The 22598-nt window shown below is 36.5% G+C and overlaps 1 protein-coding gene across 1 annotated transcript in view; it reads left to right on the top strand.

Annotated features, from left to right (window-relative positions):
• Nucleotides 1-22598, top strand: part of LOC308069736 (adhesion G protein-coupled receptor A3-like) — a 278202-nt gene that overhangs the window by 26302 nt on the left and 229302 nt on the right. The window contains exon 2 of the mRNA XM_080402571.1: nt 15047-15118. Within this exon, the coding sequence (XP_080258697.1) occupies nt 15047-15118 (72 nt within the window). The remainder of the gene's footprint in view (nt 1-15046; nt 15119-22598) is intronic.

Genomic DNA, 22598 nt, shown 5'->3' with positions numbered 1-22598 from the left:
TTTTTTTGTAAAGGTACACAAGCAGAATTAATACCAAAGATAAAAGCGATGTCTTAAACAAAATGCAAAATAGCAATGTGCGATGTACAGAGCAGCCATACCATTGTTGCTTTATGGTCACGTGCAAGGGAATGTTATAAATTGTTATTGCTTGCTATTTAATAATGTCAGTAGTTTTAGAAACATGTAATATAGAGGTAAATTGAAGAAAAATAACTCAAATTTTGGCATTTTGAAAAGAACAAATCTGTTATAGACAGAATCAGTGTTTATGGTGAAATCAATAAAATATTGAAGACACTTGTTCTGTCATGTAGTGTTAACTGCATTCTGAATGGTTTTTATATTTATATAATATTATATCTATTTAATGTATGATATTTATGTAATGTTCTCCAAATGAGATTGGTATTTGACTCTCTTATTCAGTTCAACTCTAAGGTATTTCAGGAAGTTGTTATGCGTTAATTTTGTTATTTTATTTTTATTACTCCCTCTCCCCTCTTTCTTGATAGTTGAACTCGAACAGATGCTAGAGCTGTGAAGGTATCTGATTTCAGGCTCCAGTGCTAGTAGTAGGTCCTTAAAGTTCTGAAATAAACTTTAAAAGGTCTACAAGAGTAACCATCTTATTTTGGATTACAAGCCACAACTGCAAATATGATTTCATCTACATTTAAGATAAATTTGCGGTTGCACAAACTGCAGTAACGGTGATTTATCACAGCTGTAAAAGTCCTGTGCAAGCTCAAAACCTTATTCAACAGCAAATGTTTTCATGAGACTTATTGCCAAGGTAGGTATAGAGGGAGTTTTTGTTTTTAATATCACAGATGATTTAGTTGATCAGAGCGAGAGCAAAGTGGCGATTTATAATTGACAGACCGAGTTAACAGTCTTTCTGTCAGACAGTGTTAGGTGTAGATGAAAGGTCAATGAATGCCATCACAGTTTTTCATTGCTGTTGGTAGCCAAGTATCTACATAAAAGTCAATGTCAGAATTTCACCAACCGATTTAACCCTTCCCGAACCAATTCCAAATGCAGCCACTGTCATGAGCTCTGGCACCCGTTAAAGTACTTATCTTTAGCTGGGTTCAGTTGTCATCTTAATCTACAAAAATGGTTGTAAATTTCCAGCCTTCTGCCCTTCAAATATGTGTAGAGATTATAAGAAAATAAATCCTGACAGACAAAATCTTCCTTTCAAATGCAAGTACTTAAAGCACTCTGTAAAGATGCCATCTAGTCCAGCAATCTTTTTTATTTATCTCCTACACTGAAGAGGGAGTTGGCATCTGACACCTTGATGGAGCTCTGTAGATGTATTCTCAAACGGGATTTGGTTGCTGCTGCCTTTACATTTATGATGAGCTGTGTTGATTGGCAGTCAGATTTTCTTGTACTGGGTTTTAGGTCTTTAGGTACACAGCATCTGGTAAGCAGAAGTCATTTCAGGCTTTACAGCTTGACTTTGCAAAATCCATACTTGGTGTGGTGTATTCCTGTCCTTTTGATCTTGCCTGCTTAAATTTTGTCAAACTATCCCTGAATTTCTACCAGATCATACCAGTTAGAATTAGCAAATGCCTCTTTATAGTTCAATTGAATATTCCTTAGGGTTTGGCCACACAGAGAAGATACTTGTCTGCATAACACTTGTTCTGTGATGTTAACATAGATATGATCTGGCATGATACCTTGTGCACAAGAGTTTTTAAGGTCACTGATGTGGTCTACATGTAGCTTAAAGTTGACAAGGCTGGAAGTAACCATTGCCCCCTTCAGTTTTGCAGATGCTTGCTGAAATGATGCTGCCAGCTTTTATTGTGGCATGTTATTCTTGAGGTGTATTGCCTGAGCAAATCCCTAAGTATATTACTTACAACGGTAGGTAGTTAATTTTTACATCGGATGGTGGTATACGGACAAAATGAGCTTGGTCTTTGTTTTGAGGTTTTCTCTCTCTCTGCCCAGAAGAGCCCCTTCCCATCCATTGCTGGGTTGGTGGCTGTCCCTGGGAGGGATCACTGCTTTTACCACCCTTCTGCTCAGAGCAGCTTCACAGCTGAGTGTGATGTTTCAGCTGCTTCATGCTTAACAGGAAAAACACCAAGAAAGCTTTCCCAGAGAGATGAGCTCGTGCTCTGCTGAAACGTAACTGGTTAATGTAATCCGTAAAATGAATGTATGTATGTGTTGGTTTTTGTGTGTAGTGATTTAAAGAGAAGCTCAGTCTTAAGGGTGAAATTAGCTTTGCCTAAACAAGTGCAGCTGGAGTTGTCTTAAGCTTTCCAGCTTGTTTCTCAGCTAATTCTTGCTCACAATTTTTTCTCTGGTGGTGGTTCTCAGATATGTAATTCGCATTCGACTTAATGCTCAGGTTGAAATTCATGAAGTGGGGATGAGAGTTGCATGGTCAAGGTTGTAGCCTGAAAGGCCAGAAATTTTATTTTGTTGCCAACTCGGCCACAGGTCCAAAACCACACGAATAATTCTCTTTCTGGTACTTTGATCCACTTTCTGTGAAATAGTAATACTGACATAAATGGGTGTAATTTTAAGGGTAAAGAATACTCAGATATGCTTTATAAAACAAAGCACAATACAGCTTTCAGTGGTAGGGTCCTAATGAACATCTTCTAATTTTTTTCCTTTGACTACACCTTTCTGGATTTTGTCTTTGATCATAAAGCCTTTGTGAAAGTTTGTTTTCCATCATTCCTTTGCTTGTGATCGAATTCTTCTTGATACCTATGTTATTTTGCACTGGAAGTGAAGGGAGCTTGAAATCCCGTGTTTATTCATGTCCTGAGTTTTTATCCAGATAATTTATTGCAAAATAAAAATGGTCGTAGTTCCATTCTGTTAAAACTAGAGAGAGAAGGCTTTGCAATGAAAAATAACCTTTGACATTCAGTATAATGCGTAAGACAGTTTGCCATTTTAAGTATTACAAAATCTTTTCCTTTAAAGAAGGTCCTTAATTGAATGGGCTGAACATTGACTAATGTGAAAGAAAAGACAAAGCAAGGTAGGAAAAGTTGTGTGTTAGATGGAAGTCAGATCAGATGTTAGGTTTCTTTTGTATTATTTACACCAGTGTTTTGAACAGTTGTGCTGAAAGCTTTATTTCAAAAACTGCAGATATAACTAAAATGGAAAGAACATCAAATATTGAACACACAGCCTTGGGAAGATCATTTTAAGTACCTGAACTGATAGATAGCATCTGAGACGAAGATTAAAAAAAGACACATCAAAGTGAGACCATCACTGACCACTTTAGCTTGGAAGCTGAGAGGTAGATGCACTTGGAGATGGTTGCTCCTGCATTAAATTCATTACATGAGGTGAGAACTGCCTTCCCAAATGTATTAGGAAAATCTTGTAACCCATTTCCTTAAGGTAACTACGTCGCCCTTCACCAGTGCAAAACCTCTTTGAGTGGTAAGGCACAAGAATGTTGCTTAGGCACAAAATTGGTACTTTTAACTAAGTAAACTGAATCTTCTATCTGTAATGATTAATTATTAATTCTGTGTGCCCATTTGGCACACCTTAATATATTTTCAAATCGGAAATAAAAAGCTGGCTGAAAGCTTCATTATTTCTAGAAGATGACATGAAATGTTTGTTCCTTTCTGTATATATAATCAGATATATATATATAATAATATATTAAGATAGGGAATTTTTGAAGTAAAGCCTTTAATAATATTAATTAGTGCCAGAAACAGTGGAAATTCTGTAGAGATTCTTTGCAATAAATGTTAGGTTTTAATATTTTTCCAATTTGACTTGGGTTGCCAATATAGAACTGGGATTTGATATGATAGATGTTGCTGTCAGGGTCTCATTTGTGACATTTGGATCCTGAAAAAACTAATTGAAAGGAAGGCACTGTCAGAGAAATGAAACACATCCAACCTGTAGGCTACACATTGGTGATTTTGCTGTATAACCCCTAGTACAAATATTCTTGGTCCAGTTAGGAACCTGTGTCGAGTGATGCAGAAGGAGATTCAGGTAAAGCTCAAGGTCTGCATCTCCATGTTTTGGGTTCCTGTCTGATACTTCTGACAATCCTGTTTTTTTGCCATAAATTCCTGGTCTTTGCAGCAGGTATAAAGCAGAGTACCTCTGTGCTGTCTGGATTTAATTTCTCAATGTGAGTTTTACACAGATTGTTTAATTCCTTGTAGTCCACTTCATATATAGTGCTTAAAGCCAAAATAATCTGCAATGGCTAATGTCACTGCTACAAAAAAGTGTCACCATTTCACCACTCTGAGCAATGCTGTGACCTAACTGGACCTGTTTTGGGCAGGAGATGGGACTAGATGGCTTTCAGAGCTCCCTTGCAATCTAGGTGATCCAGAGATCATAGATTAGCTGTGGTTCTGTATTTTCTACCTCAAGGGGATGCTAACCTGAATCTCACTTTTTAAAACCACTTTCAAGCATTGCAGCACCATAAAAAGATCTGTCAACTGATATAATGGCCAGTGCGTGTTATGTGGGGGTCACTTGCTCTCTGAATCACATATGAATCATCACCAACTGTTTCTAACTTCAGGATCTCACTTTGCCAGAGCATGTATCAGTAGTTGTCTGAAGTACTTTAGAAAAACTCCTTTGTCACTCCCTACTAGCAGTTAAATCTCGGATCCTCTCGGTCTTTGAAACCAAATAGAGGACTAAGAGGAGCGTTCTGACATGCAGTCCTGCTGGATGAGGCAAAATAGAGTAAACAATTTAGTTTTAATAACCTGGCTCTTTAAAATGACTCTTTATGAGAGAAGAGTTTCTCTTCAAATTCAGCTAGGAATTATTTTGTTGTCAGACCAGTCTTTTTTTTAGGCTTTCAAGTTTTCAGAGATATTACCCAAAGGATCCAGAATGGTTTGTATTTTATTGAATTATCAGATGATGTACATCATAATTTTTTTAAAAAATAAAATACTGCAGTTCTCATTTGCAAAACACAATCTAGTTCTGCAGTCCCAGAAGGACCTAAGATTTAAGATATAAACCAATACAAAAGCAAACCAATTTTGAGAGAAATCAAAATAAATTACTACAGTGAAAAATTTTCAGTGTTTTTCTGGATTTATATTCAGCAATTGTTACTGCTTATCTGTGGCAGTAACTGCAACACGTGAGTATTTTGAAGACAATTCTGAGCATGTTTTTCAGAAATAATAAGGAAACTTTACAATGCTGTTTTAGAAATACATACAGAATTAGCAAAACTGGGAAAAACAGAACAGGTGTTTCCTGGTTTAAAAGAAGAGCAGTGGGCTGAATAAGAGTAATGCTGAAAAGATCTTAGGAAGGAAATAAAAGGTAATACAAGAGGCATGATTAACAAGGTATGATGACTCAGAAATTGTTAATCCTTTTCCAAAATGACTTAGAAGAAAGAAATGTGTAGCAAAATCCCAATCAGGAAAGGTGGGTTACTTCAAATTTTTTGACCAAATAAACTATTAAAATTTAATTAATCTTATTAAATTTCTTGAACTTAAACAAAGATTCAGAATTTATTTGTAGAATAAAGCCACCTGACTATATTGTAGGTAATGTAAACAGCCCACCTGCAAATGCTGCAAGGCGGGTGGGGATGCTGGTGATTATTTGGCTAAGCGATAGGGTATAAGCCCAGGAGAAAGGAAGGGCGTGCTGTGATGTTGACCTTACCATGAATCACCATGGCAAATGACTTGCAGTAACCATTTTGAAGTGGGGAATCTAAATGAACCCCTTAGTCCCACTGAAATAAGTGTAAAAATCCCTGTTCTACAGGATAAAGATGCTTCTTGGCTCTTTTCTGTTTATTTGGTGCCGAGCACGCTGAAATGCTCAAATCTGCATGTTATTCTGCGTATTATTCGCTCAGCTGCTCTGCTCCTCCTGGTGGTGTTTGCACCATTGCTGTCGGTGAATTGTATAAAAGTTGGAATGAGAAATAAATACAAGAATGCCATTTGCCTGTAATGCCAACTGAAATGAATGACAAGCAAATCAAAAGCCAATTTTCCTATAAAAAAATCACTTCACTGAATCTATTTGCATATTACACCAGCTTACTCAGTGAAGAACTTGGTATTTTTTTATATTCTGTATCAGTCTTATTTTTCCCACTAAAAATGCATTTTGGTAGAATGATGGAATGGTTTGGAGTGGAAAGGACCTTTGAAGCTCATCTAACCCAACACCCCTGCCATGGGCAGGGACATCTTTCACCAGACCAGGTTTCCCAAAGCCCCATCCAACCTGGCCTTGAACACTTCCAGGCATGGGGCATCCACAGCTTCTCTGGCCAACCCGTGCCATGGTCTTGCCACCCATAACATAAAAAAAAAAAATCTTCTTTGTGTCCAATCTAAACCTACCCGCTTTCAGTTTAAAACCATTGCCCCTTGTCCTGTCACAACAGGGCCTGAGAAAAAGTCTCATTCTTTCTTATAACCCCCCGTTATATATAAATATATATTCATTGAGGGTTGTGCAGTGAGTCAAAGGCAAGAGCAGGAACAACAAGGCATGCAGAGCCATGCTGTCACCAATTGCCTACATGTGCTTTTAGAAATGGTTTTATTGAAGGTTCAGACATAAGGACTTCCTTCTCGTTGCAGGGAGAGCTTTGAACAGTTCCTCCTGTTCTCCAAAGAAAATGTTGACAACAGAATCTTTGATCTTCAAAAACTAATGCACATGATAAATTTAATTCATGTAAATAATTCTGCTAGACTCAGTAGGACCCATCAAAAAAGTTAAACACACATAACTCTCTCTCAACTGAATACCAAGCACATGTGTATAGTGGCATAGTCTGAAAGTTCACTTAGATAAAATTATCTCTTTTTCAAAAGATGTATTGAAAATGCTGTCTTATCGAAAGATCATGTGGTAGGTCTTTTAGATTACATTTGAAAATGTTATCTGCACTCAAGTTCAAAACTTCTAAAAGCAAGATTTATCTAGACATTTTAATGATGTTATAAATACATGTACATGTTGTAGTAAAATAGTAATGATTAATCACATTTTTTTATCAACAGTTCAATATTCTATGATTTCAGGAAATAGCACTGCATAATTTTATTTTTTGTACTGTTTATATATTGTCAAAACTTTTTCTACAATCATCCACTAATGATACAAGTTTTCCAGGTGTTGACTTTATTGAATACAATTGATTACACTTTGAGGGTTGAATCCTGTATGGTACTCTGCGTCTGCACTAATCTATAGATACCTTTACATCTTAGAATTCTTGTGGGGGAAAAAAAAAAATATTTCACCAAAGGGGATCATCTAGTACAGACATTTCCTGGTGCTTGACAGAAGTCGCAAAGTAACCAACCACATTTCCTTTCTGAAGTACTTACAGTCCTATTAGTAATGCTTTGATCCCTGCTGCTTCTTGTCTTGTGCAGTTAATGAGTACCACCCTGTAGTGGAGGGGGCTTGGCTCAAGAGCTGGGATCTCTTTTAAGAAATCGTAGTAAGATTCCTACTTGAGAGTGACCTTGCTGCTTCCTTTTGTTAATACACTGATACCACTGAACCAGTATTAAGGAGAGGATGAGCTGTGTATCCTGCTAGTGAATATATATATATGTATATATTATGTTTTACTGTTTGAATTGTGATGTGCTTACACAAAAATGCTCTTGAATATGATTTAGTTAATTAAATCGGTTGGTGTGGTGATTTATGCAAGAACTCTCTGGCTTTGGTATTTTGAATGTGACCTAGCAGTCTCTTATATCACCCAAGAGGACTATTGATGAAAAGCCACCAGTATGAACACCAAAGCAACAAAAATAAGATTTTTGCCTGGTATTTTGTATTACTGAAAGTGAGGCTATTGAATAGTGGTTTTCCACAAAAGCGGTATTGTGTTTCCATAACGTGAGTGGCTAGCTACACTTTCTCCTACGTTCCATTAAAAGTATGACAGGCTATTTGCATTTCTTTGCACTTTTGGAAGGAATTTAATTTAAATGAATAATTGCCCACAATGAAATTTATTGGTGCTTATGGTTTATTGCTTCTTTTGCTATCATCAGATTGTGTCAAGATCTGGAAATACCTGTTCTACTAGTACTGTTCTAATTGGAATGATAATTAGTACACTGTTACTGCTACTTTGGCTGTAGGTGTTTGGGTTTTTTGCCACATGTAACACACTAGCTACAATGGAATGCAATTTTGAGTATTTTTCTGTTTTCACTAATGCTTGGGATTGGTTATGCTGCAAGTGAATGGGTTTAACAAAAGCTAGTGTATACTGAAGGTAATGATAACACCAGTTGGAATGAGAGGTGCTAAGTGATGAGGTTTTATTACTTTCTACAGGATTTTTGCATGGTTCCTTTTAAGAATGTTGACAACACACTTTTTTTTAGTTTGAAAAGACAATACAATGAGCTACAATCCCCTTTGGGAAGAGAGGTGTCACTTGAGACCATTATATGCATCTTTAGTCTTCTGATAACTCATCTTTATGCTTTTTCACGTTCTCAAAATTGGACACAGTAGCAGACACTATGAATTACTGTACATAATATAGTGTTATATAATGAATTGATAAATACCTCTCATATTTTTACAAGTTTTTCCTCCATTCTGTTTGGTTATCAAACTATCTATAGGTATCTACCATACCCCATTCATCTAGGAGGTGTCAATACTGTTTTCAGTCATTTTTCTCTCTTCATTTGTTCAATCAGTTTTGTTACTGTTCTGTGACTTTCCTCCCAGTTTATCTGTATGATTCTGGTATTATCTGTTGAAGTCCCAGTTATTAGCTCAGCTGTGGTCTTCAGATTGGAGGGAAAAGAAAGAAGTGCAATTACTGTCTGTATTTTATGATAGCTCCATGTCTCTACATAGGTGGCACAAAAAGCAGGCATTCTTTTTTCCCCTCTATTCCTGCCATTTTTGTGGTGCAAGCTCCTTCTTAATTTGTTTTTATGGTGCAACTGTCAATGAATTATGGATGTTGTGGGAATAAACAATATTCTGGTTTACTGAGAAGGATTTTAAAACCTCAAAAATAGTTTTTCATTTTACACTGTAGTGTTTCAATATAAATTATTCTAGTCTTATTCTGATACCATAAAGAAATTAAATACATTTTTTCATACCACTGTGTCCAAGTATTTAATAGATTGTCTGCTCATACTGCTTTTGTATCTAACCATGTACCATGTGTAAAGAGAACAAACAGCTTGAATTGCAACATATCAACTGTTATCAGGCTTCCATGTAAAATGATTAACTACTATTAGTACCTCATTTTTTATTGTAAAATAAAAGATACTCCCCTCTGCTTGAACTCAAAGTAGTATGTCAGAGAAACTGCGGAACTTGAAACACAATTTCTTAACACAACTCCAACACAGAGGTCCCAGATGTACAGTCTTAGTGGGCTGAGCTTTCTATCTTTTGTCAAATTATCTTGGATATCCATCTTACACAGTTTTTACTTGAGAAGTGAAAAAACAAACAGGAATTAAGAAAAAGTGCACGGTAGGGGCAAGTATGGTTGGTCTCCTGGTAGGTGCCTCCTGTAGTAAGCATGTCAGTGTAACTTCACCTGGTCTCAGTGAGTGGGCCTAAAAAAAAGGATTTCGGAAGGATTAATTTTCTAGACATTGGTTGTTCATCTTATCTAGCAGCTACAGGACTGCGTTAAGTCTGGTCTGAACCAGTTCTTGGGCTGCCTAGCAGAAAATCAGGTGGAAGCTGACATTTCACTGTTTTTTCATGAAGTTTGGGTGGTTGTTTTTTTTTTTTCCTTGTGTTTTTTGTTTATTTTCCCCTGTGAATATTATCAGAGGAAATAAATATTTTCAATAAAGGGTCACACTTCCTTCTATGTTTACTATGCGTTCGGGAATAGCATTCTTTAGCTAAATTTCTGTCTTGGATTTTGTTATTTGAGACGTGCTTTCTCTGTGGACGCACTGCTGTGTGAGCTCACGGTCTTTAGGCTTTACTGGGTGGGATGCAGTGCACTGAAGAAGCCTCAGCTAGGGAATTTGTTTGCTTTGTAATGTCAAGTGAACCCAAGTCCATTGACTTTGAAGGCATGGTAAAAAGATTCTTTCTCTCTGCTTGAGGGATTGTAGGAAGTTGGAGTTTGTTGGCATTATGATTGAGAGGTTTTTATTTGATTTTTTTTTTTTTTTTTAATACTACAATAGATTATTTTATACCGGGCATGTTTTACACTTGAATGAGACTTTGTAGGACAGGATTACATCTTTTTTGCACTTTTAATGGTTTCACAAAACCAAAAAGCATAGCATCAATTTAAGCAAACTGTGATTTGTGGCTTCTTTAATTCAAATGGAAGAAGCAGAAAGAAAATCAGAGAGATTGCTTGTAGCCCATTACAACAGTTCATCCTTTTAGATGTGTCTATACTGCTAAAGAAAGAGGTCCGAGAGAGAGTGGAAGCAACAGCTCATTGACCGTCCGTGCTTGTCAGTTATTGGTATTCTCCTTGGCGTGATTTTGGTCCTTGTGTACATGTGATGTTGGTTGATTTGTTTGCAGTGCAGGATGAATGAACTAGGATTTGGTCAGTGTTGCAGCCCGCCAGAGAAGTACGTTTGCATTGTGAAACTACATGTATGGATTACATGCTTTAGGGTGTTACTGCAGGTCAAGAGAAGGTGTTTGAGGGATATCCTTTCAGAGCCCGTGGGAATGATGCTGGAGGGCTTCACAGGGCTGGGAAAATGCAAGACAAACCTGTGTAGAGTTAATGTCTCCTGAACATGCTGCCTGCGGTAAACTGTCTCCCAAAGTGTCTTGGGAGAAGGAGCAGCGGAAACATAAGATTTGAGAGGGTCGATGAAGTGAGCAAACAGTTTGTAACGTGTCTGATCAGCAGTGGTGCTGGCTAGTGGATTGCTCCCCAGCACTGTTTCAGTTAGATGTATCCTGTGAGGGCCATGGCTGAAAGCAGCACCATTTTAACTTCCGGTTACTTGGGGTTTGGATCATTATATATAGTGCAAAGGCAGTTTGCAAACTGAACTTTAAAATAAATGCCTTCTCAGAAAGTTTCTGCAAGAAACTTGTGAATTTTTATAATTTTTTTTTTAAGAAAAGTAAAACTTTTGAAGTGGATTTTGGTTTTGGAGAACAATTTCACTGAAATAATGCGTGCTCATTTTCTTAGTGTTTTTCTTCTTGGAATGAAGTATTGCAAATGTGAGATTCTCAGCACATGGGTAGAAACTGATAATTATTTAAACCAGCTGCCTAGTCGCAATGTTTATTGCTGTGATTCACCAGCACATAAGTGAAAAAAAAAAAGTGAAAATGCTGTGAATAAATAAAATGTGAGAAATACTTAATCATAGTGAGTGCGTGGTGGTGATTTGTTTTAAAAATCCAAACTATATTTAATCTTTTATTAAAAAAAGTGACTCTGTTTCTGTTACATCTGAAAGTTATAATTATGTTATAAGCTATCCAAAATCAAGTACATGAATAGCACATTTTCTCATGTATTTATCCACCAAACCTTTTAATCTGTAAGTACAAGAAAATGATGATTTTCATGTCTCTTCCTGCAAAATTTCTGCAGGTCTCTAATTACAAACATCTCCCTGTAAACAGGTGACTGTATTCAAGGGAAAGGAGATACCTGTTTCAGCCATACTTCATACATTTCATGTCCATTCTATTACTTTTCAGAAGAAGTAACATACAAAATTATGCTACGTAATTTCAGCATCAAGAGTAAGAGCCACAATCTGACCGGGTATTGATTACCTGAAGAGATTTTTCATCATCTGTAGTTAAGCCTCATTTCTGAGTTAGTATACACAATGTTGTAACCAAAACTTTCCTCCCTTCTAGCCTCATTCCCACAGCAAATGTCCTCAGAAGGGAAGAATGTTATGAGTTGCATCAAAAGTTTGACAAGTGATTCATTACTGTATAAAAAATAATGTGATTTAAGTTTGCCAGTGAAGTTGTTCGTTAAATTCTGAGAATCAGTCTTCAGTGCAAACCAAATCTTTCTTGATAACAGCCCATCACAAGGTCTTGGACAATGCTAAAGCTAAGCAAAACCAAGTGGATTCTTCCCATGTAGCATGCCAACCAGCTAAATAAAATATAGATAACTTGTATTAATTGTTAGAGAAGATTCCCCCCCCCCCCCCCCGACTTTATTGGAATGCTAGTATTCACTAAAGCTGTGATTCTGAACAGAAAAAGAATCTTATTTTAACCATAATACCATATTACTTTGTTTATAAAACCTGAATTTTGGTTGGCACTGTAGAGAAGAGAAGGCCCTGAAGAAAACTTAATTTTTGAAACCTGATCTCTGTGTGAAAGTCTCTGTGAAAGTCTGCTCTAAGGATTTGAAAGGTTTCATTTAGAAACTCAAATTTGCATAGTTCTATGATTATTACTATTTTTTTAAAAGTTTTTGGTGTCTGTTACATTTTTCAAGACAGTTTATCTTTCAGAAAAATAAAAGCAAATGACTAAATGAGATAATATTGTAGAACATGGGCTGTGTTTACTAAGTATTCCATTTATGAACTAAATGTTCTGCTTAATCTTGTGATTTATTACTAGTTAGATAGTTCTCTTTAATTTCTAGGAGTTTGTTTTATGTTGGTGGATGATACTGGTTTCAGTCTGCATGCTTAAGGCCGTACAGAAGGAGACCTAGATGTAGAGTAGGAGACTCGTGTGCTGCTGACGAGTGCTGCATTTTCATGGAGTTGCTAGCAAAGCTCAGGCTGCCCTCTTTTTCTGGGTGGAATGAACAGAAGGCTGGAAAAAAAATTGCACCATGAAAATTTTTGAAAGACAGAACTATTTGTATCTAAGCCAGATGAGAGTTCTGAAGTGCATGTACCTTTGCAAATCAGGCTACGCAGAACAGTCCAAATATAATATTTATATCTAATGTCATTGTAATAGACCTCAAAGACATTCTCTGTAACACAGCATATAACCAAATGACCCAATATGAAGTGGAATTTATGATGTTAGTCTTTCCAAGCCCAGCCAATTTTAATTTTTGGACTTAATTTTTTGTTGACAGACACAAGTTCTGTGCGGCCTCAGAAGAGAAGGTGAATAAAAGAACAGAATAAAATAATAGGAGATTTCATGGATTTACATTTTCTGGTTTAGATACTAAGAATTTTAAAACAATCTTCCAATTTAGTCATTGTAGGCACATAAAAAGGTCAGAAAATCTGACAAATAACACAAATTGAAACAGTTTGCAGTCTTTCATCACGTCAGTGCTGAACTGTGTTGCTAAGATAGTAGTGAAGAGTTGGTAGATGAAGGAAATATTTAATGTCATTTGAGAAGTAGAAAGAAGATCTTGCGAGATGTGGAGTTTGTTAGTTGATGTCAATAGGCGGTGTGTATATTGGAGCATACTTAATTTTTGTCATAAGCATAGGCTTCTGTGCTCTTTCAGATGTCTGGGTGCATCTATCATGATAATTCCATGTTGCCACTTGAGGGTTATACTGACTGCTTCTGGGTGAGCAGTGATGCTGCTACACAGGTGTATTCACTAACAACATAGTGTAATAACATCCAGGTGAGATCTGAGCTGCTCTGTTCCCCGTGTTCTCTGACAGTGGGCTATCAAATGACATTAAAACATATTTACAGGTTTATTGATGAATTTTAGAAATTACTTGAAAAAAATCTCCAAATCTTACTACATTACAGTATTTTAATTTTCCTACATCAATAATTATTTTCTGTTTCACTATGGGTCAGTGTTAAGTGTTGTCTTTTGCACCTAGACTTGAGATTTTATGTGGTATGTGTATGCTGGGGCAAAGCACATTCATATGCAATGGGAAATGCTAAGAGCGAGGCAAGTTAAGGTAGTCTCATGTAAGATTGTTTTAAAGCTTTACAAAAGTAAAAAGTTGATTCACGAAGTCTCAAGTCTGCTAGTTAGGAGCATAAAATTTCTTTTGACTTTTTTTTGTTGTTTTATTTCTATCTTTATTGCAAGCTGTGTCTCTTATTTGAAAATGGAATTTTGTGTACTAGAGAAGTATAATTTATTGTAAATGTTACATTAAAATACTCATTTCTTGAGCAGTTGGAATTAGATTTTTTCAGAGAGAAACATTTTTCCTTTGCATTGCATAATTACTAGATCTGTTTAAAAAACCAATTTCTTGATCTTCTAAAACAAATTGCATTTCTTATGTATATTGGAAGGTTTTTAAGTTGGTAACATCTTCAGAATGAGTGCTTGTTCATATTGTATTGCTTCTGAAATAGCTGGGAGCATGTAGCAATGAAAAATCAGTAAACTAGGAAGAGCCACCTGTAACATCTACAGTAGTTTAATATGAAGAGGAAGAACAGACAACTTCAATAGCTTGCATGCGGGGCCAGTTTGCATGTGTCCTTGGTGGGGTTACTTCATGGGCCAGGCATAGCTTAATTAACGAATTTCTACTGTGCAGAGGTTGCAACAGGAAAACATTTTTGGACTAGTCTATTTTTCTCATAAAGGGGTGGGGGTTTGTTTGTCTTTGCTCTAGACAATTCAGTGCTTTCTCTGTATCTGTCCGCCACCGATGGTATCGTTCTTTGTACATCCCTGCTACAGCAGCCACTGCAAAGTGACTGTATTGTCCTCTGATCCACTGAAACATCTCATCAGCCTTTTCGCCAACTGGGAAGCCAACAAATACCTTTGCCAGTGGAAATTTAGAATCTACTAGTAAAGTGTGGGCATTTATCAGTATTACAATTTTCAAGTTGAATCCAAAATTCATTTGTTGACATACTTCTTGAATGTGCTTTTGTTTTGATAAAGAAGAAACTATGCACTTCAGGAAACTGTAACCTTTGTTTACTGCTATGATAGGAAAATACAAATGAAGCAGAGAATTTTGTGATTAGTATTTTACAGAGCAGTCATTTACTATAATTACATGTTTTTAATCAGTGGAATTATCATGTTCTGTTAACCAGATTCTTTCCTGACTTCTTGTAGGATTCTGAGTAACAACAAGATCTTATGGTTGAAGAATGGCTCTTTCTTTGGACTGAGATCCCTGGAGAGACTGTGAGTAACTGATCCACCACTTTCCACCTTCAATTAAAAAGTCTTTGTATTTTAAATATAAAAGCAAACATTGGATAATGAAGTTGAGACTTTAGAAACTCTACTGTGCAATACAGTTCAGAGACAGTCATCAAGTTAAGAAACAGCATAAAAATGAGTGAATGGGGATGGACGTGTAAAATACAGGAAAGCGCTGCCATCGATTTGGAACTAAAATAAACATCCAGTCAAAGACTTGTACTACACTATGTACACTATCACAGTGAAGACTGGTATATGTAATGGTAACACTACTATACCTGACATATAGTTTGTGTAATTTAACTCATTGGTCTGCAATACTTCCATTTTAATTCTGTCCTCATTTTAATTCAATTCTATACTGAAGAAATTGGACAATGATTACCACTGGAGCAGACAATGGCATTGACAAAGCTCCATGACTTTGTTTGAAGGGGGGAAGAGGAGCTCAGGAGCAACTAATGAGTTAGGAAGAAAACATTTGGAAACTCCAATGGAATAAACAAGCAGTGACAGCTATACTGTAATAACACTGCTGTCTGTATATATGGGTCTTTCATTTTAGAATAATCATGTGAGCAAGTCTAAAAGGCTATTTTTTATATCTAAAACTTACTTACTTAGCCAGTGCATCTAAAATGAGCAATTATATCATGCCTATCTTACAATAGCTCCTGCAGTTTAAGTTAAATTATTGTTACATTGCTTTGTAAGAATACCTTCATTATGTAGAGATGTTGCTATAAAGCAGTTGCTTACATTCATGAATGCATGAACATAGTCTATGTTGTATGAATGTTTCCATATGCAAAAAAATTACATACCAACATCACTTTAGCTAATATTTTACTATATATGTGTGTGATGTGCATGCTGTTTATGGTTGTGCAATAAGGTGGGTAAGTATATGACACGGAGATATTTGAATATTCTAACTGCAATTTAAAAACAAACAATGTGTTTCAATCTCTAGAGCAACCCCTTAAGCACCTTGAGGTGTTAGGATAAAGGTAACTGTCTGAACAGTTATGTAAAAGAATACTATGTTTTCTCCACATAGACTTATAGATGTAACAAATACTTCTTTAATATTAGGAATATTAAATGCTGTGGAATGAAGAATAGTTGTGTATTGTTCACTAACCTAATCTTAGGTGTAACAATGATAGGAGGTTTATAAAGAAGTTCACAAATATTTTAGACAAAACAATTTAGAATAGGGGATAGGATTACAAGTTTATTGCAAGAAAGGAAATTACTAAATTAAATTCTGATGTACTGCAAGTGAAGCATTAGTGTTTAGAAATAGAAGCAAACATTTTCTCTTTTTTTTTTAAGGTTTAATTTACATCAGGGAATCATACTGAGCATATACTTTAAAAAACTTTAGTAGTTAATCTAGTTAGAGAAATTCTTCAATCTGAAAAGACATTGCAAACAGTCTTGAGAACAGTAAGAAAACAAAAAAATGCCTTAGATGTGTAGCCTCTAGTATCATCATCATCTAAACCTTAATTTTATTTTATTGATTTTTCAGAACATTACAGATAAAATGAGCGTGTATCATCTCCTCTGTATGTAATGATATTTGGCCATGGTGTTAATACAAAAATCCATAAATGGTCCTTGAGGCAAAGACTAGAATTCAGGTGATGGCATTCTCATCAGATTCGGATGCTCTTTCTCGTTCTCTGGCCCCATACGCTTATCAGCATCTGCTAAGTCCCAGTTGCAGCTGGGAAGGTGAGATAGGAGGTGGGTGTGAATGAACTACATCTGGATGAGTGCTCCTAAACCTGGGACAAAGGAATCTTTCCCCAGCTGTGCCTTTTCCATACAAGCTATTTCAGAGTGGTACTGCAGGTGCTTAAAATGAAGAACTATGACAGCAGCTGCTGTCAGTGTTCACGGCTCATCAAAATGGGCCAACAAGAACTTTTATTCCTTGCCTGAACGGGAAGGCAGAGAATTTTATGAAGTACAGTAGCAGGAAAATCCAGCTTCCTTTAAGGTAATGTTATGTTTAAAAGATCAGGTGCTTGGAAAGGCAGGTGTGCTGGAGTTAAGGATTACTCATTTAATTTGGCTTTGCACTTCTTGTGGTCCTGTTCAGAACAGAAAATTAGTAATGTGAATGCTGTAAAGACAAGAAATGTGTGACTGTAATTCTTTTGTGGTTGCCATATCATGAGCCAGAAGAGTGTTATCTTACGTGGAAAATGAAATCAATCTATGTCAAAACCAAAAAATTTAGAGAAGTAAAATTTTAGGTGGAACTAAGTGACTTCATAAAGAAGTTTACAAGTATTTTTGTAAAGAGTCATAATATTCTGGCTTTTTCCTATCCTGGAGTACTCAAATCTTTTTTTTTTAGCAGAGGACGATTTCAAACCATACTCCAATAGGCTAGTGACAACTTTCCCCTTATTATTTTGTTTTTCAATGCATGTCACAACAGGAATTGGATTACAAAAGTGTCAGTCCTCCCAAGTTCTGGTGATTTCTCAACAGCATGTTACACAAGCAAGAGACCTCACTGAGCGGTTTTCTCAAGCTAGGACTCCTCATTTTATGCAACTTTAATCAAGCAAACTAAGAGACATATGTTGTTTGCCCCTTAACTGTTCGTTCTAACAGTAAGATGACTGATTTCTCTAAAGCTGACTATTTTAGAATATTATGCATGAAATGCAATTTTTTTCAAAATATAGTTGGACCTGGTTTGTATTTGTTTCAATAGACTTCTCAGAAAATTGCATTTTTTTTCAACTATAGCATGAGCATCACAAGGTTTCTATTTCAGATCGTTATAAATTGTGTTGCTGCTGTAAAAGGAAATAGGATATTGGGTTTTCGGGGGAACAACCAGCCAGCCAGAAAAAAATATGTTTGGGGATGCAGTTATTTCCCTTTTAGTATTTCAAAGTTAATTCTATATTTACTAATATCTTATGAGTATTAAAAATGAAACATTTAATAATGTCTATAATAAAATATATAAATAATAGTGATCAAAATACATTTATGAAATACCAGCATTTTTACTGGGCAGTTTGTAAAAAAAGCTTTGAAAACCACTGTCTCGCAAAAGGTGCTTTTTCTGTATTTTGTGTGTGGGTGAACAGTGATTCATGAATAATCTGTAGAGGTGGCACTTTCTGTCCACTTAGCCTGAGTTTTCTGGAACTAAGAATTGCTGCCTTGTGCTTGTTCAGAAAGGCTGACTCACAAATGTGTTATGGCATCTGGATCATGATGCACCTCCATGTCACTCGGCTTACCTTGTACTACTAACAAGAGGCATTAAGAAGTGAGTACCATTACTGACATACCATGTGAGAATAAAAACTTTCAGTAAACTTAGGTTTTGCGTGGTGCTGTTATTTAGGCCTTGGCTTGGAATAAAAACAGAACTGCAGAGAAGAAAATAAATAAATAGTTCTGAAGTGTGTTGTTTGCTAGAATATGAAGAGCTTTGTGGAATGTAACCAAAAGAGATCTACAGATCATAAATTCTGCAGGTGAGAGTGAGCACCTCAAACCCATTTCCGTGATAGACCCTGTGGAGATGGCTTCACATTCAAGAGGCTGAGAGTTCAGTTTGGGTCTGACGCTTGGGGAAAAGCATTGACAGCTTGTAATAGTTTCAGTTCCAGTGCCTGCCCTGTCTGTAGTCAGTGACCTGTCGTCTTGGGAGATGTGTTGATCTCAGCAGGAAAGCAGGCCTTATTGTAGAAGTTTAAATAAGTTTTTCATATGCTCTGGATACCACAGAAGAAAGCTGAAGTGGGCTCTCAAAACTATGACAAAGCAAGGTCGTCCTTTCAAATAAGTCTCGGCAATCCAGAAGCTCTCATTTAGTTGAGACAGTGATTTGGAGGATCTGAACAACTGAAAAGTTGTAGATATAATTTTATGGTCTATCTATATTAGATAGAAAAATCTGTGATTTACAGTTTGGTTTTGTTTAAATTATTGTTATTTGTTTATTTTTAATTTATAGGCAGTGGGGTTAACCATTGCTCTTACCTAAGGAATCATAGGGCAGATTACCAACTTGCTAGCAGATACCTTATCATGGTGGTATGTGGTATGGACCCTGCTCCAAAGACATTGCAGTCTCTGAACAGCATGCAGCAAAGTAGTATTAGTAACAGCTGTGGCAAGTCTTTTTATGCTTGAGAATATTTGGTCAGCCGTAGTCCACGTGATGCTTCTGGGGACAAGGACTGGGGCTGGGCACGCTGCTCCAGCTGTGCTGGACCCAGAGTCAAAATCTGGGCCAGGAAACTAAATCTTATACTCTCCTCCTTATGTCAGCTGGCACAAACCAGTATGCATCTGAGCTATTATCCACACTACTGATTTTTCTTACCCTCCACAGCAGCAACTGCATCACAGTTGCCTGGGCAGCCCCTGTCCTGCGCTAACTCCCCATGTGCCTCTAGCTGGGGGCAACCTGCCGTGGCTGCTTCTCTGCTGTGGGCTTCCTGGGGCTTCCTGGAGTTGACCTTGTACTTGGTATTTTCTGAAGTGGGTGTACGAAGTCCCTCTCTCTGTTTCATAACTTGTTTCATTAAGTTTATAGGAGCATAATTACCTCTGGGACTGCTGTTCCTTTGTCCCCCGTGGCTGAAACTCTTAACGGGTTCAGAAGCTGTTGGGAGGGAACCAGCAAATAAAAGCAGACAAACATAGACAAAAAGGCTGTGATTGCATAAGCAGTGTTTCCTTGGGAAATCAGGATAAAAGATCACTAAGCAAGATTACACTTTCTTCACAGTTGACCCAGAAGAAAAGCATGCCAGGAACTAATACTGCAACAGTGATTGTTTTACAGGAACTTGCTGTTGTGTTCCCCAAGATTCCTAGACACATTTCTAGACAAAGAAAGATAATACTTTGTATTTGTAAGAATTTAGCATAGAATTTATTTTTTGTTTTGATTTTCTTTTTTTATCTGTAGAGATCAGTCTTACTGGACCAGATCTCACTTTTGTGTTGCTGTATTGTAAAGTTACCAACTGTGTGGCAATGCTATGCAGTCACGTGTTGTCCTCACTTATTCGATAAGATTGCGTAAAAGCTACTTTCAGTAGATTTCAATATGGCAATTTGCAAGTATATATTTTGCTGCACAATTGTAGTAGTAACACATTAACATGAGGGAATGAAAGGGTAGGAAAGAAAAGCACAACAAAAAGATCATAGAAAAAACATTGTTAAACAGCTGGTATAAAAATCTGGTATTTAGATGTTCTTTAGCAAAACTCAGGTGATGAAAGGGTAAAATATTTTTTTACATTTTGATGTACTGGTGTGCTTCTTTAAACATGCAATTTACGTTCTCTAAATTACTGGCTACTTAACTTATTTTCCTGCCTATACTTTTGAAATGTGTGTGTGCACACACATACACATGAAGAAACAAAGATGTTCTTCCTAGGCACTGTGAAGGATTGGAAATATGCTTAAAAAATTGTTAAACAATTTTATTTTCATCACATGTATCTTTAGAGTTAAAATCTTCATAAATTAAATTTGGAATTACATGTGGGTTTTTTTATTGTAAAAATAGAAAAATACTAGTTACTATAAGCTAATAATATTTCAGACTCGCAGCCAGGATCCAACTGTACAACTTTTTTTTTTCTTTTTTCTGAAGAGCTTGCAGCCGAGGAGTGTGCCCCTAACTTCATGCAAGTGTTTTTAACAGAAAATAAATTAATGATCTTGGATGCCTTAAATGACCACGTTAATTCATCTCAAATGCCATTTAGCCATGCTTAGAGAAATGCTGTGATGTTATTCAGGGAAGGCGCATTTTTAAAACCTGTTTCTTAGAGCTGTTTGTTGTGTAAGTCATCATTGCATGATTGAAGCTGTTTAATTTTATCTAGTTTTTGTGTTTGGATACATATGAAGAAAGGAAAATCAGTGCAAGCTCCTTTCAAGCATCTGAAGTTTTCTTGCCCTTCAAATCCCAATGGATTTAGTAAATTCTCTAAATCTAGTTGATAATGATAACAAACAAGTTCTTTGTTCAAATTCACCTTAAATATTACCAAAGAACAGAAGTACAAATGCTCCAACCGTTATTTTTCCTTGTCTAGTAATATGTCTAGGAGTCCTGGGGAAACCTAAGCAATTTTTCATGTAAAATTTCTTGATGTGTTGGCTTATTGGAATTGTTTACAAAAATCTCATTATGCTGCATTACTATTTGGTGTGGTTGAGCATATTCCAGTAGGTGAGGAAGGATGGGAATAGTCATGGGGAATGATTTTTCCTAGAGCAAGACTGCACTTTTGCATTTACTTGAAACTAGACTGAAAACAATTCATATTCCTCTTGGTGCTCATTGAACCGTGAGTCACCCTTTTGGTTTCAGTGTCAGATTAAGAGATCTTCTTTCTAATTACGGTGATGCTAGTGTTTACCTGAAGCAGGATAGTTCCCTTTGTTACTTCTAGATGCAGTTAAGATAGTGTTTCTTTTATAAGTATGCTTGTCTGCAATATATTCAGTACAAAGGCAATTACAAATACTGAGCACAGAAAGGAAAGGTCTGACAATTCATGAATTACTGAAGTTCTTCCAGAGACACATCTATTGCAAATAACAGGTTTGAAGGGTTGGAAATACTCAGAAAATAAAGAGATTGACAAATACAGGAAAGGGGGAGGGGAAGCTACGAACCTATGTCAGGCAGCAGACAGATCAAAAAGAGGAAAGAAAATGTTTACCTGTATAATAATTATTTATCACCTAAAGTCAGAGTAGCTTTTTTTGAAATTAATGTTCTTTAAGGCTCATCCTGGAGCATGGAGAGAACCGATTTCTACTAAGAAAATGAGTGTTGAACTATATAAACCCTGAACCTGAGAGGACAGTGACAAATGCCAGCGAGGCTGCAAGGGATGTGGCTGAGGTCATCCTCTTGTTGTCTTCTGCTGCTGCTGCTTAGCTTTAGTCCAGACATAAATGTGGTCTATTCTTCCAGTAATATAATCTGGTGTAATCAAGTATCACACTGAAAAATACCAGTAAGATGGATCCATATATAAAACACTTGTATTTACACACAGTCATTAAGAATTGTTAGAATCCTGCTAGCAAACAAATAAACTTGAAAAATTTTATGTTTTCCTTTTCCTTTTTTTAATGGGTGGAAGTCAGCTGTAGCTGTCCTACTGAATGTATTTTTTTTTTTTCTGGGTTCCATGTTGTAAGTATAGAATGAGAGATCCATGGATGCCAGGACTACTGTAGCTCAGTGAAAATACCTGCCTGGTTACATAAGCAGCAAGAGGCAGCAGCAGACCTGAAGGATCCTTTGAAACATCATGGAACAGAAAACTGGACTTGGAAAAACCACTGTTGGTCCTCCTGTAGAAGTAAAGGATTGCAGAGTGAAATGCATTTCAAAGTAAATATCATGTGGCTGCAGGCAGTATTT

The sequence above is a fragment of the Falco punctatus genome, assembly GCF_963210335.1.
Source record: "Falco punctatus genome assembly, chromosome: 9".
Classification (NCBI taxonomy): domain Eukaryota; kingdom Metazoa; phylum Chordata; class Aves; order Falconiformes; family Falconidae; genus Falco; species Falco punctatus.
The sequence above is the reverse complement of the archived record's forward strand: the minus strand, read 5'-3'. Positions and strand labels throughout refer to the sequence as shown.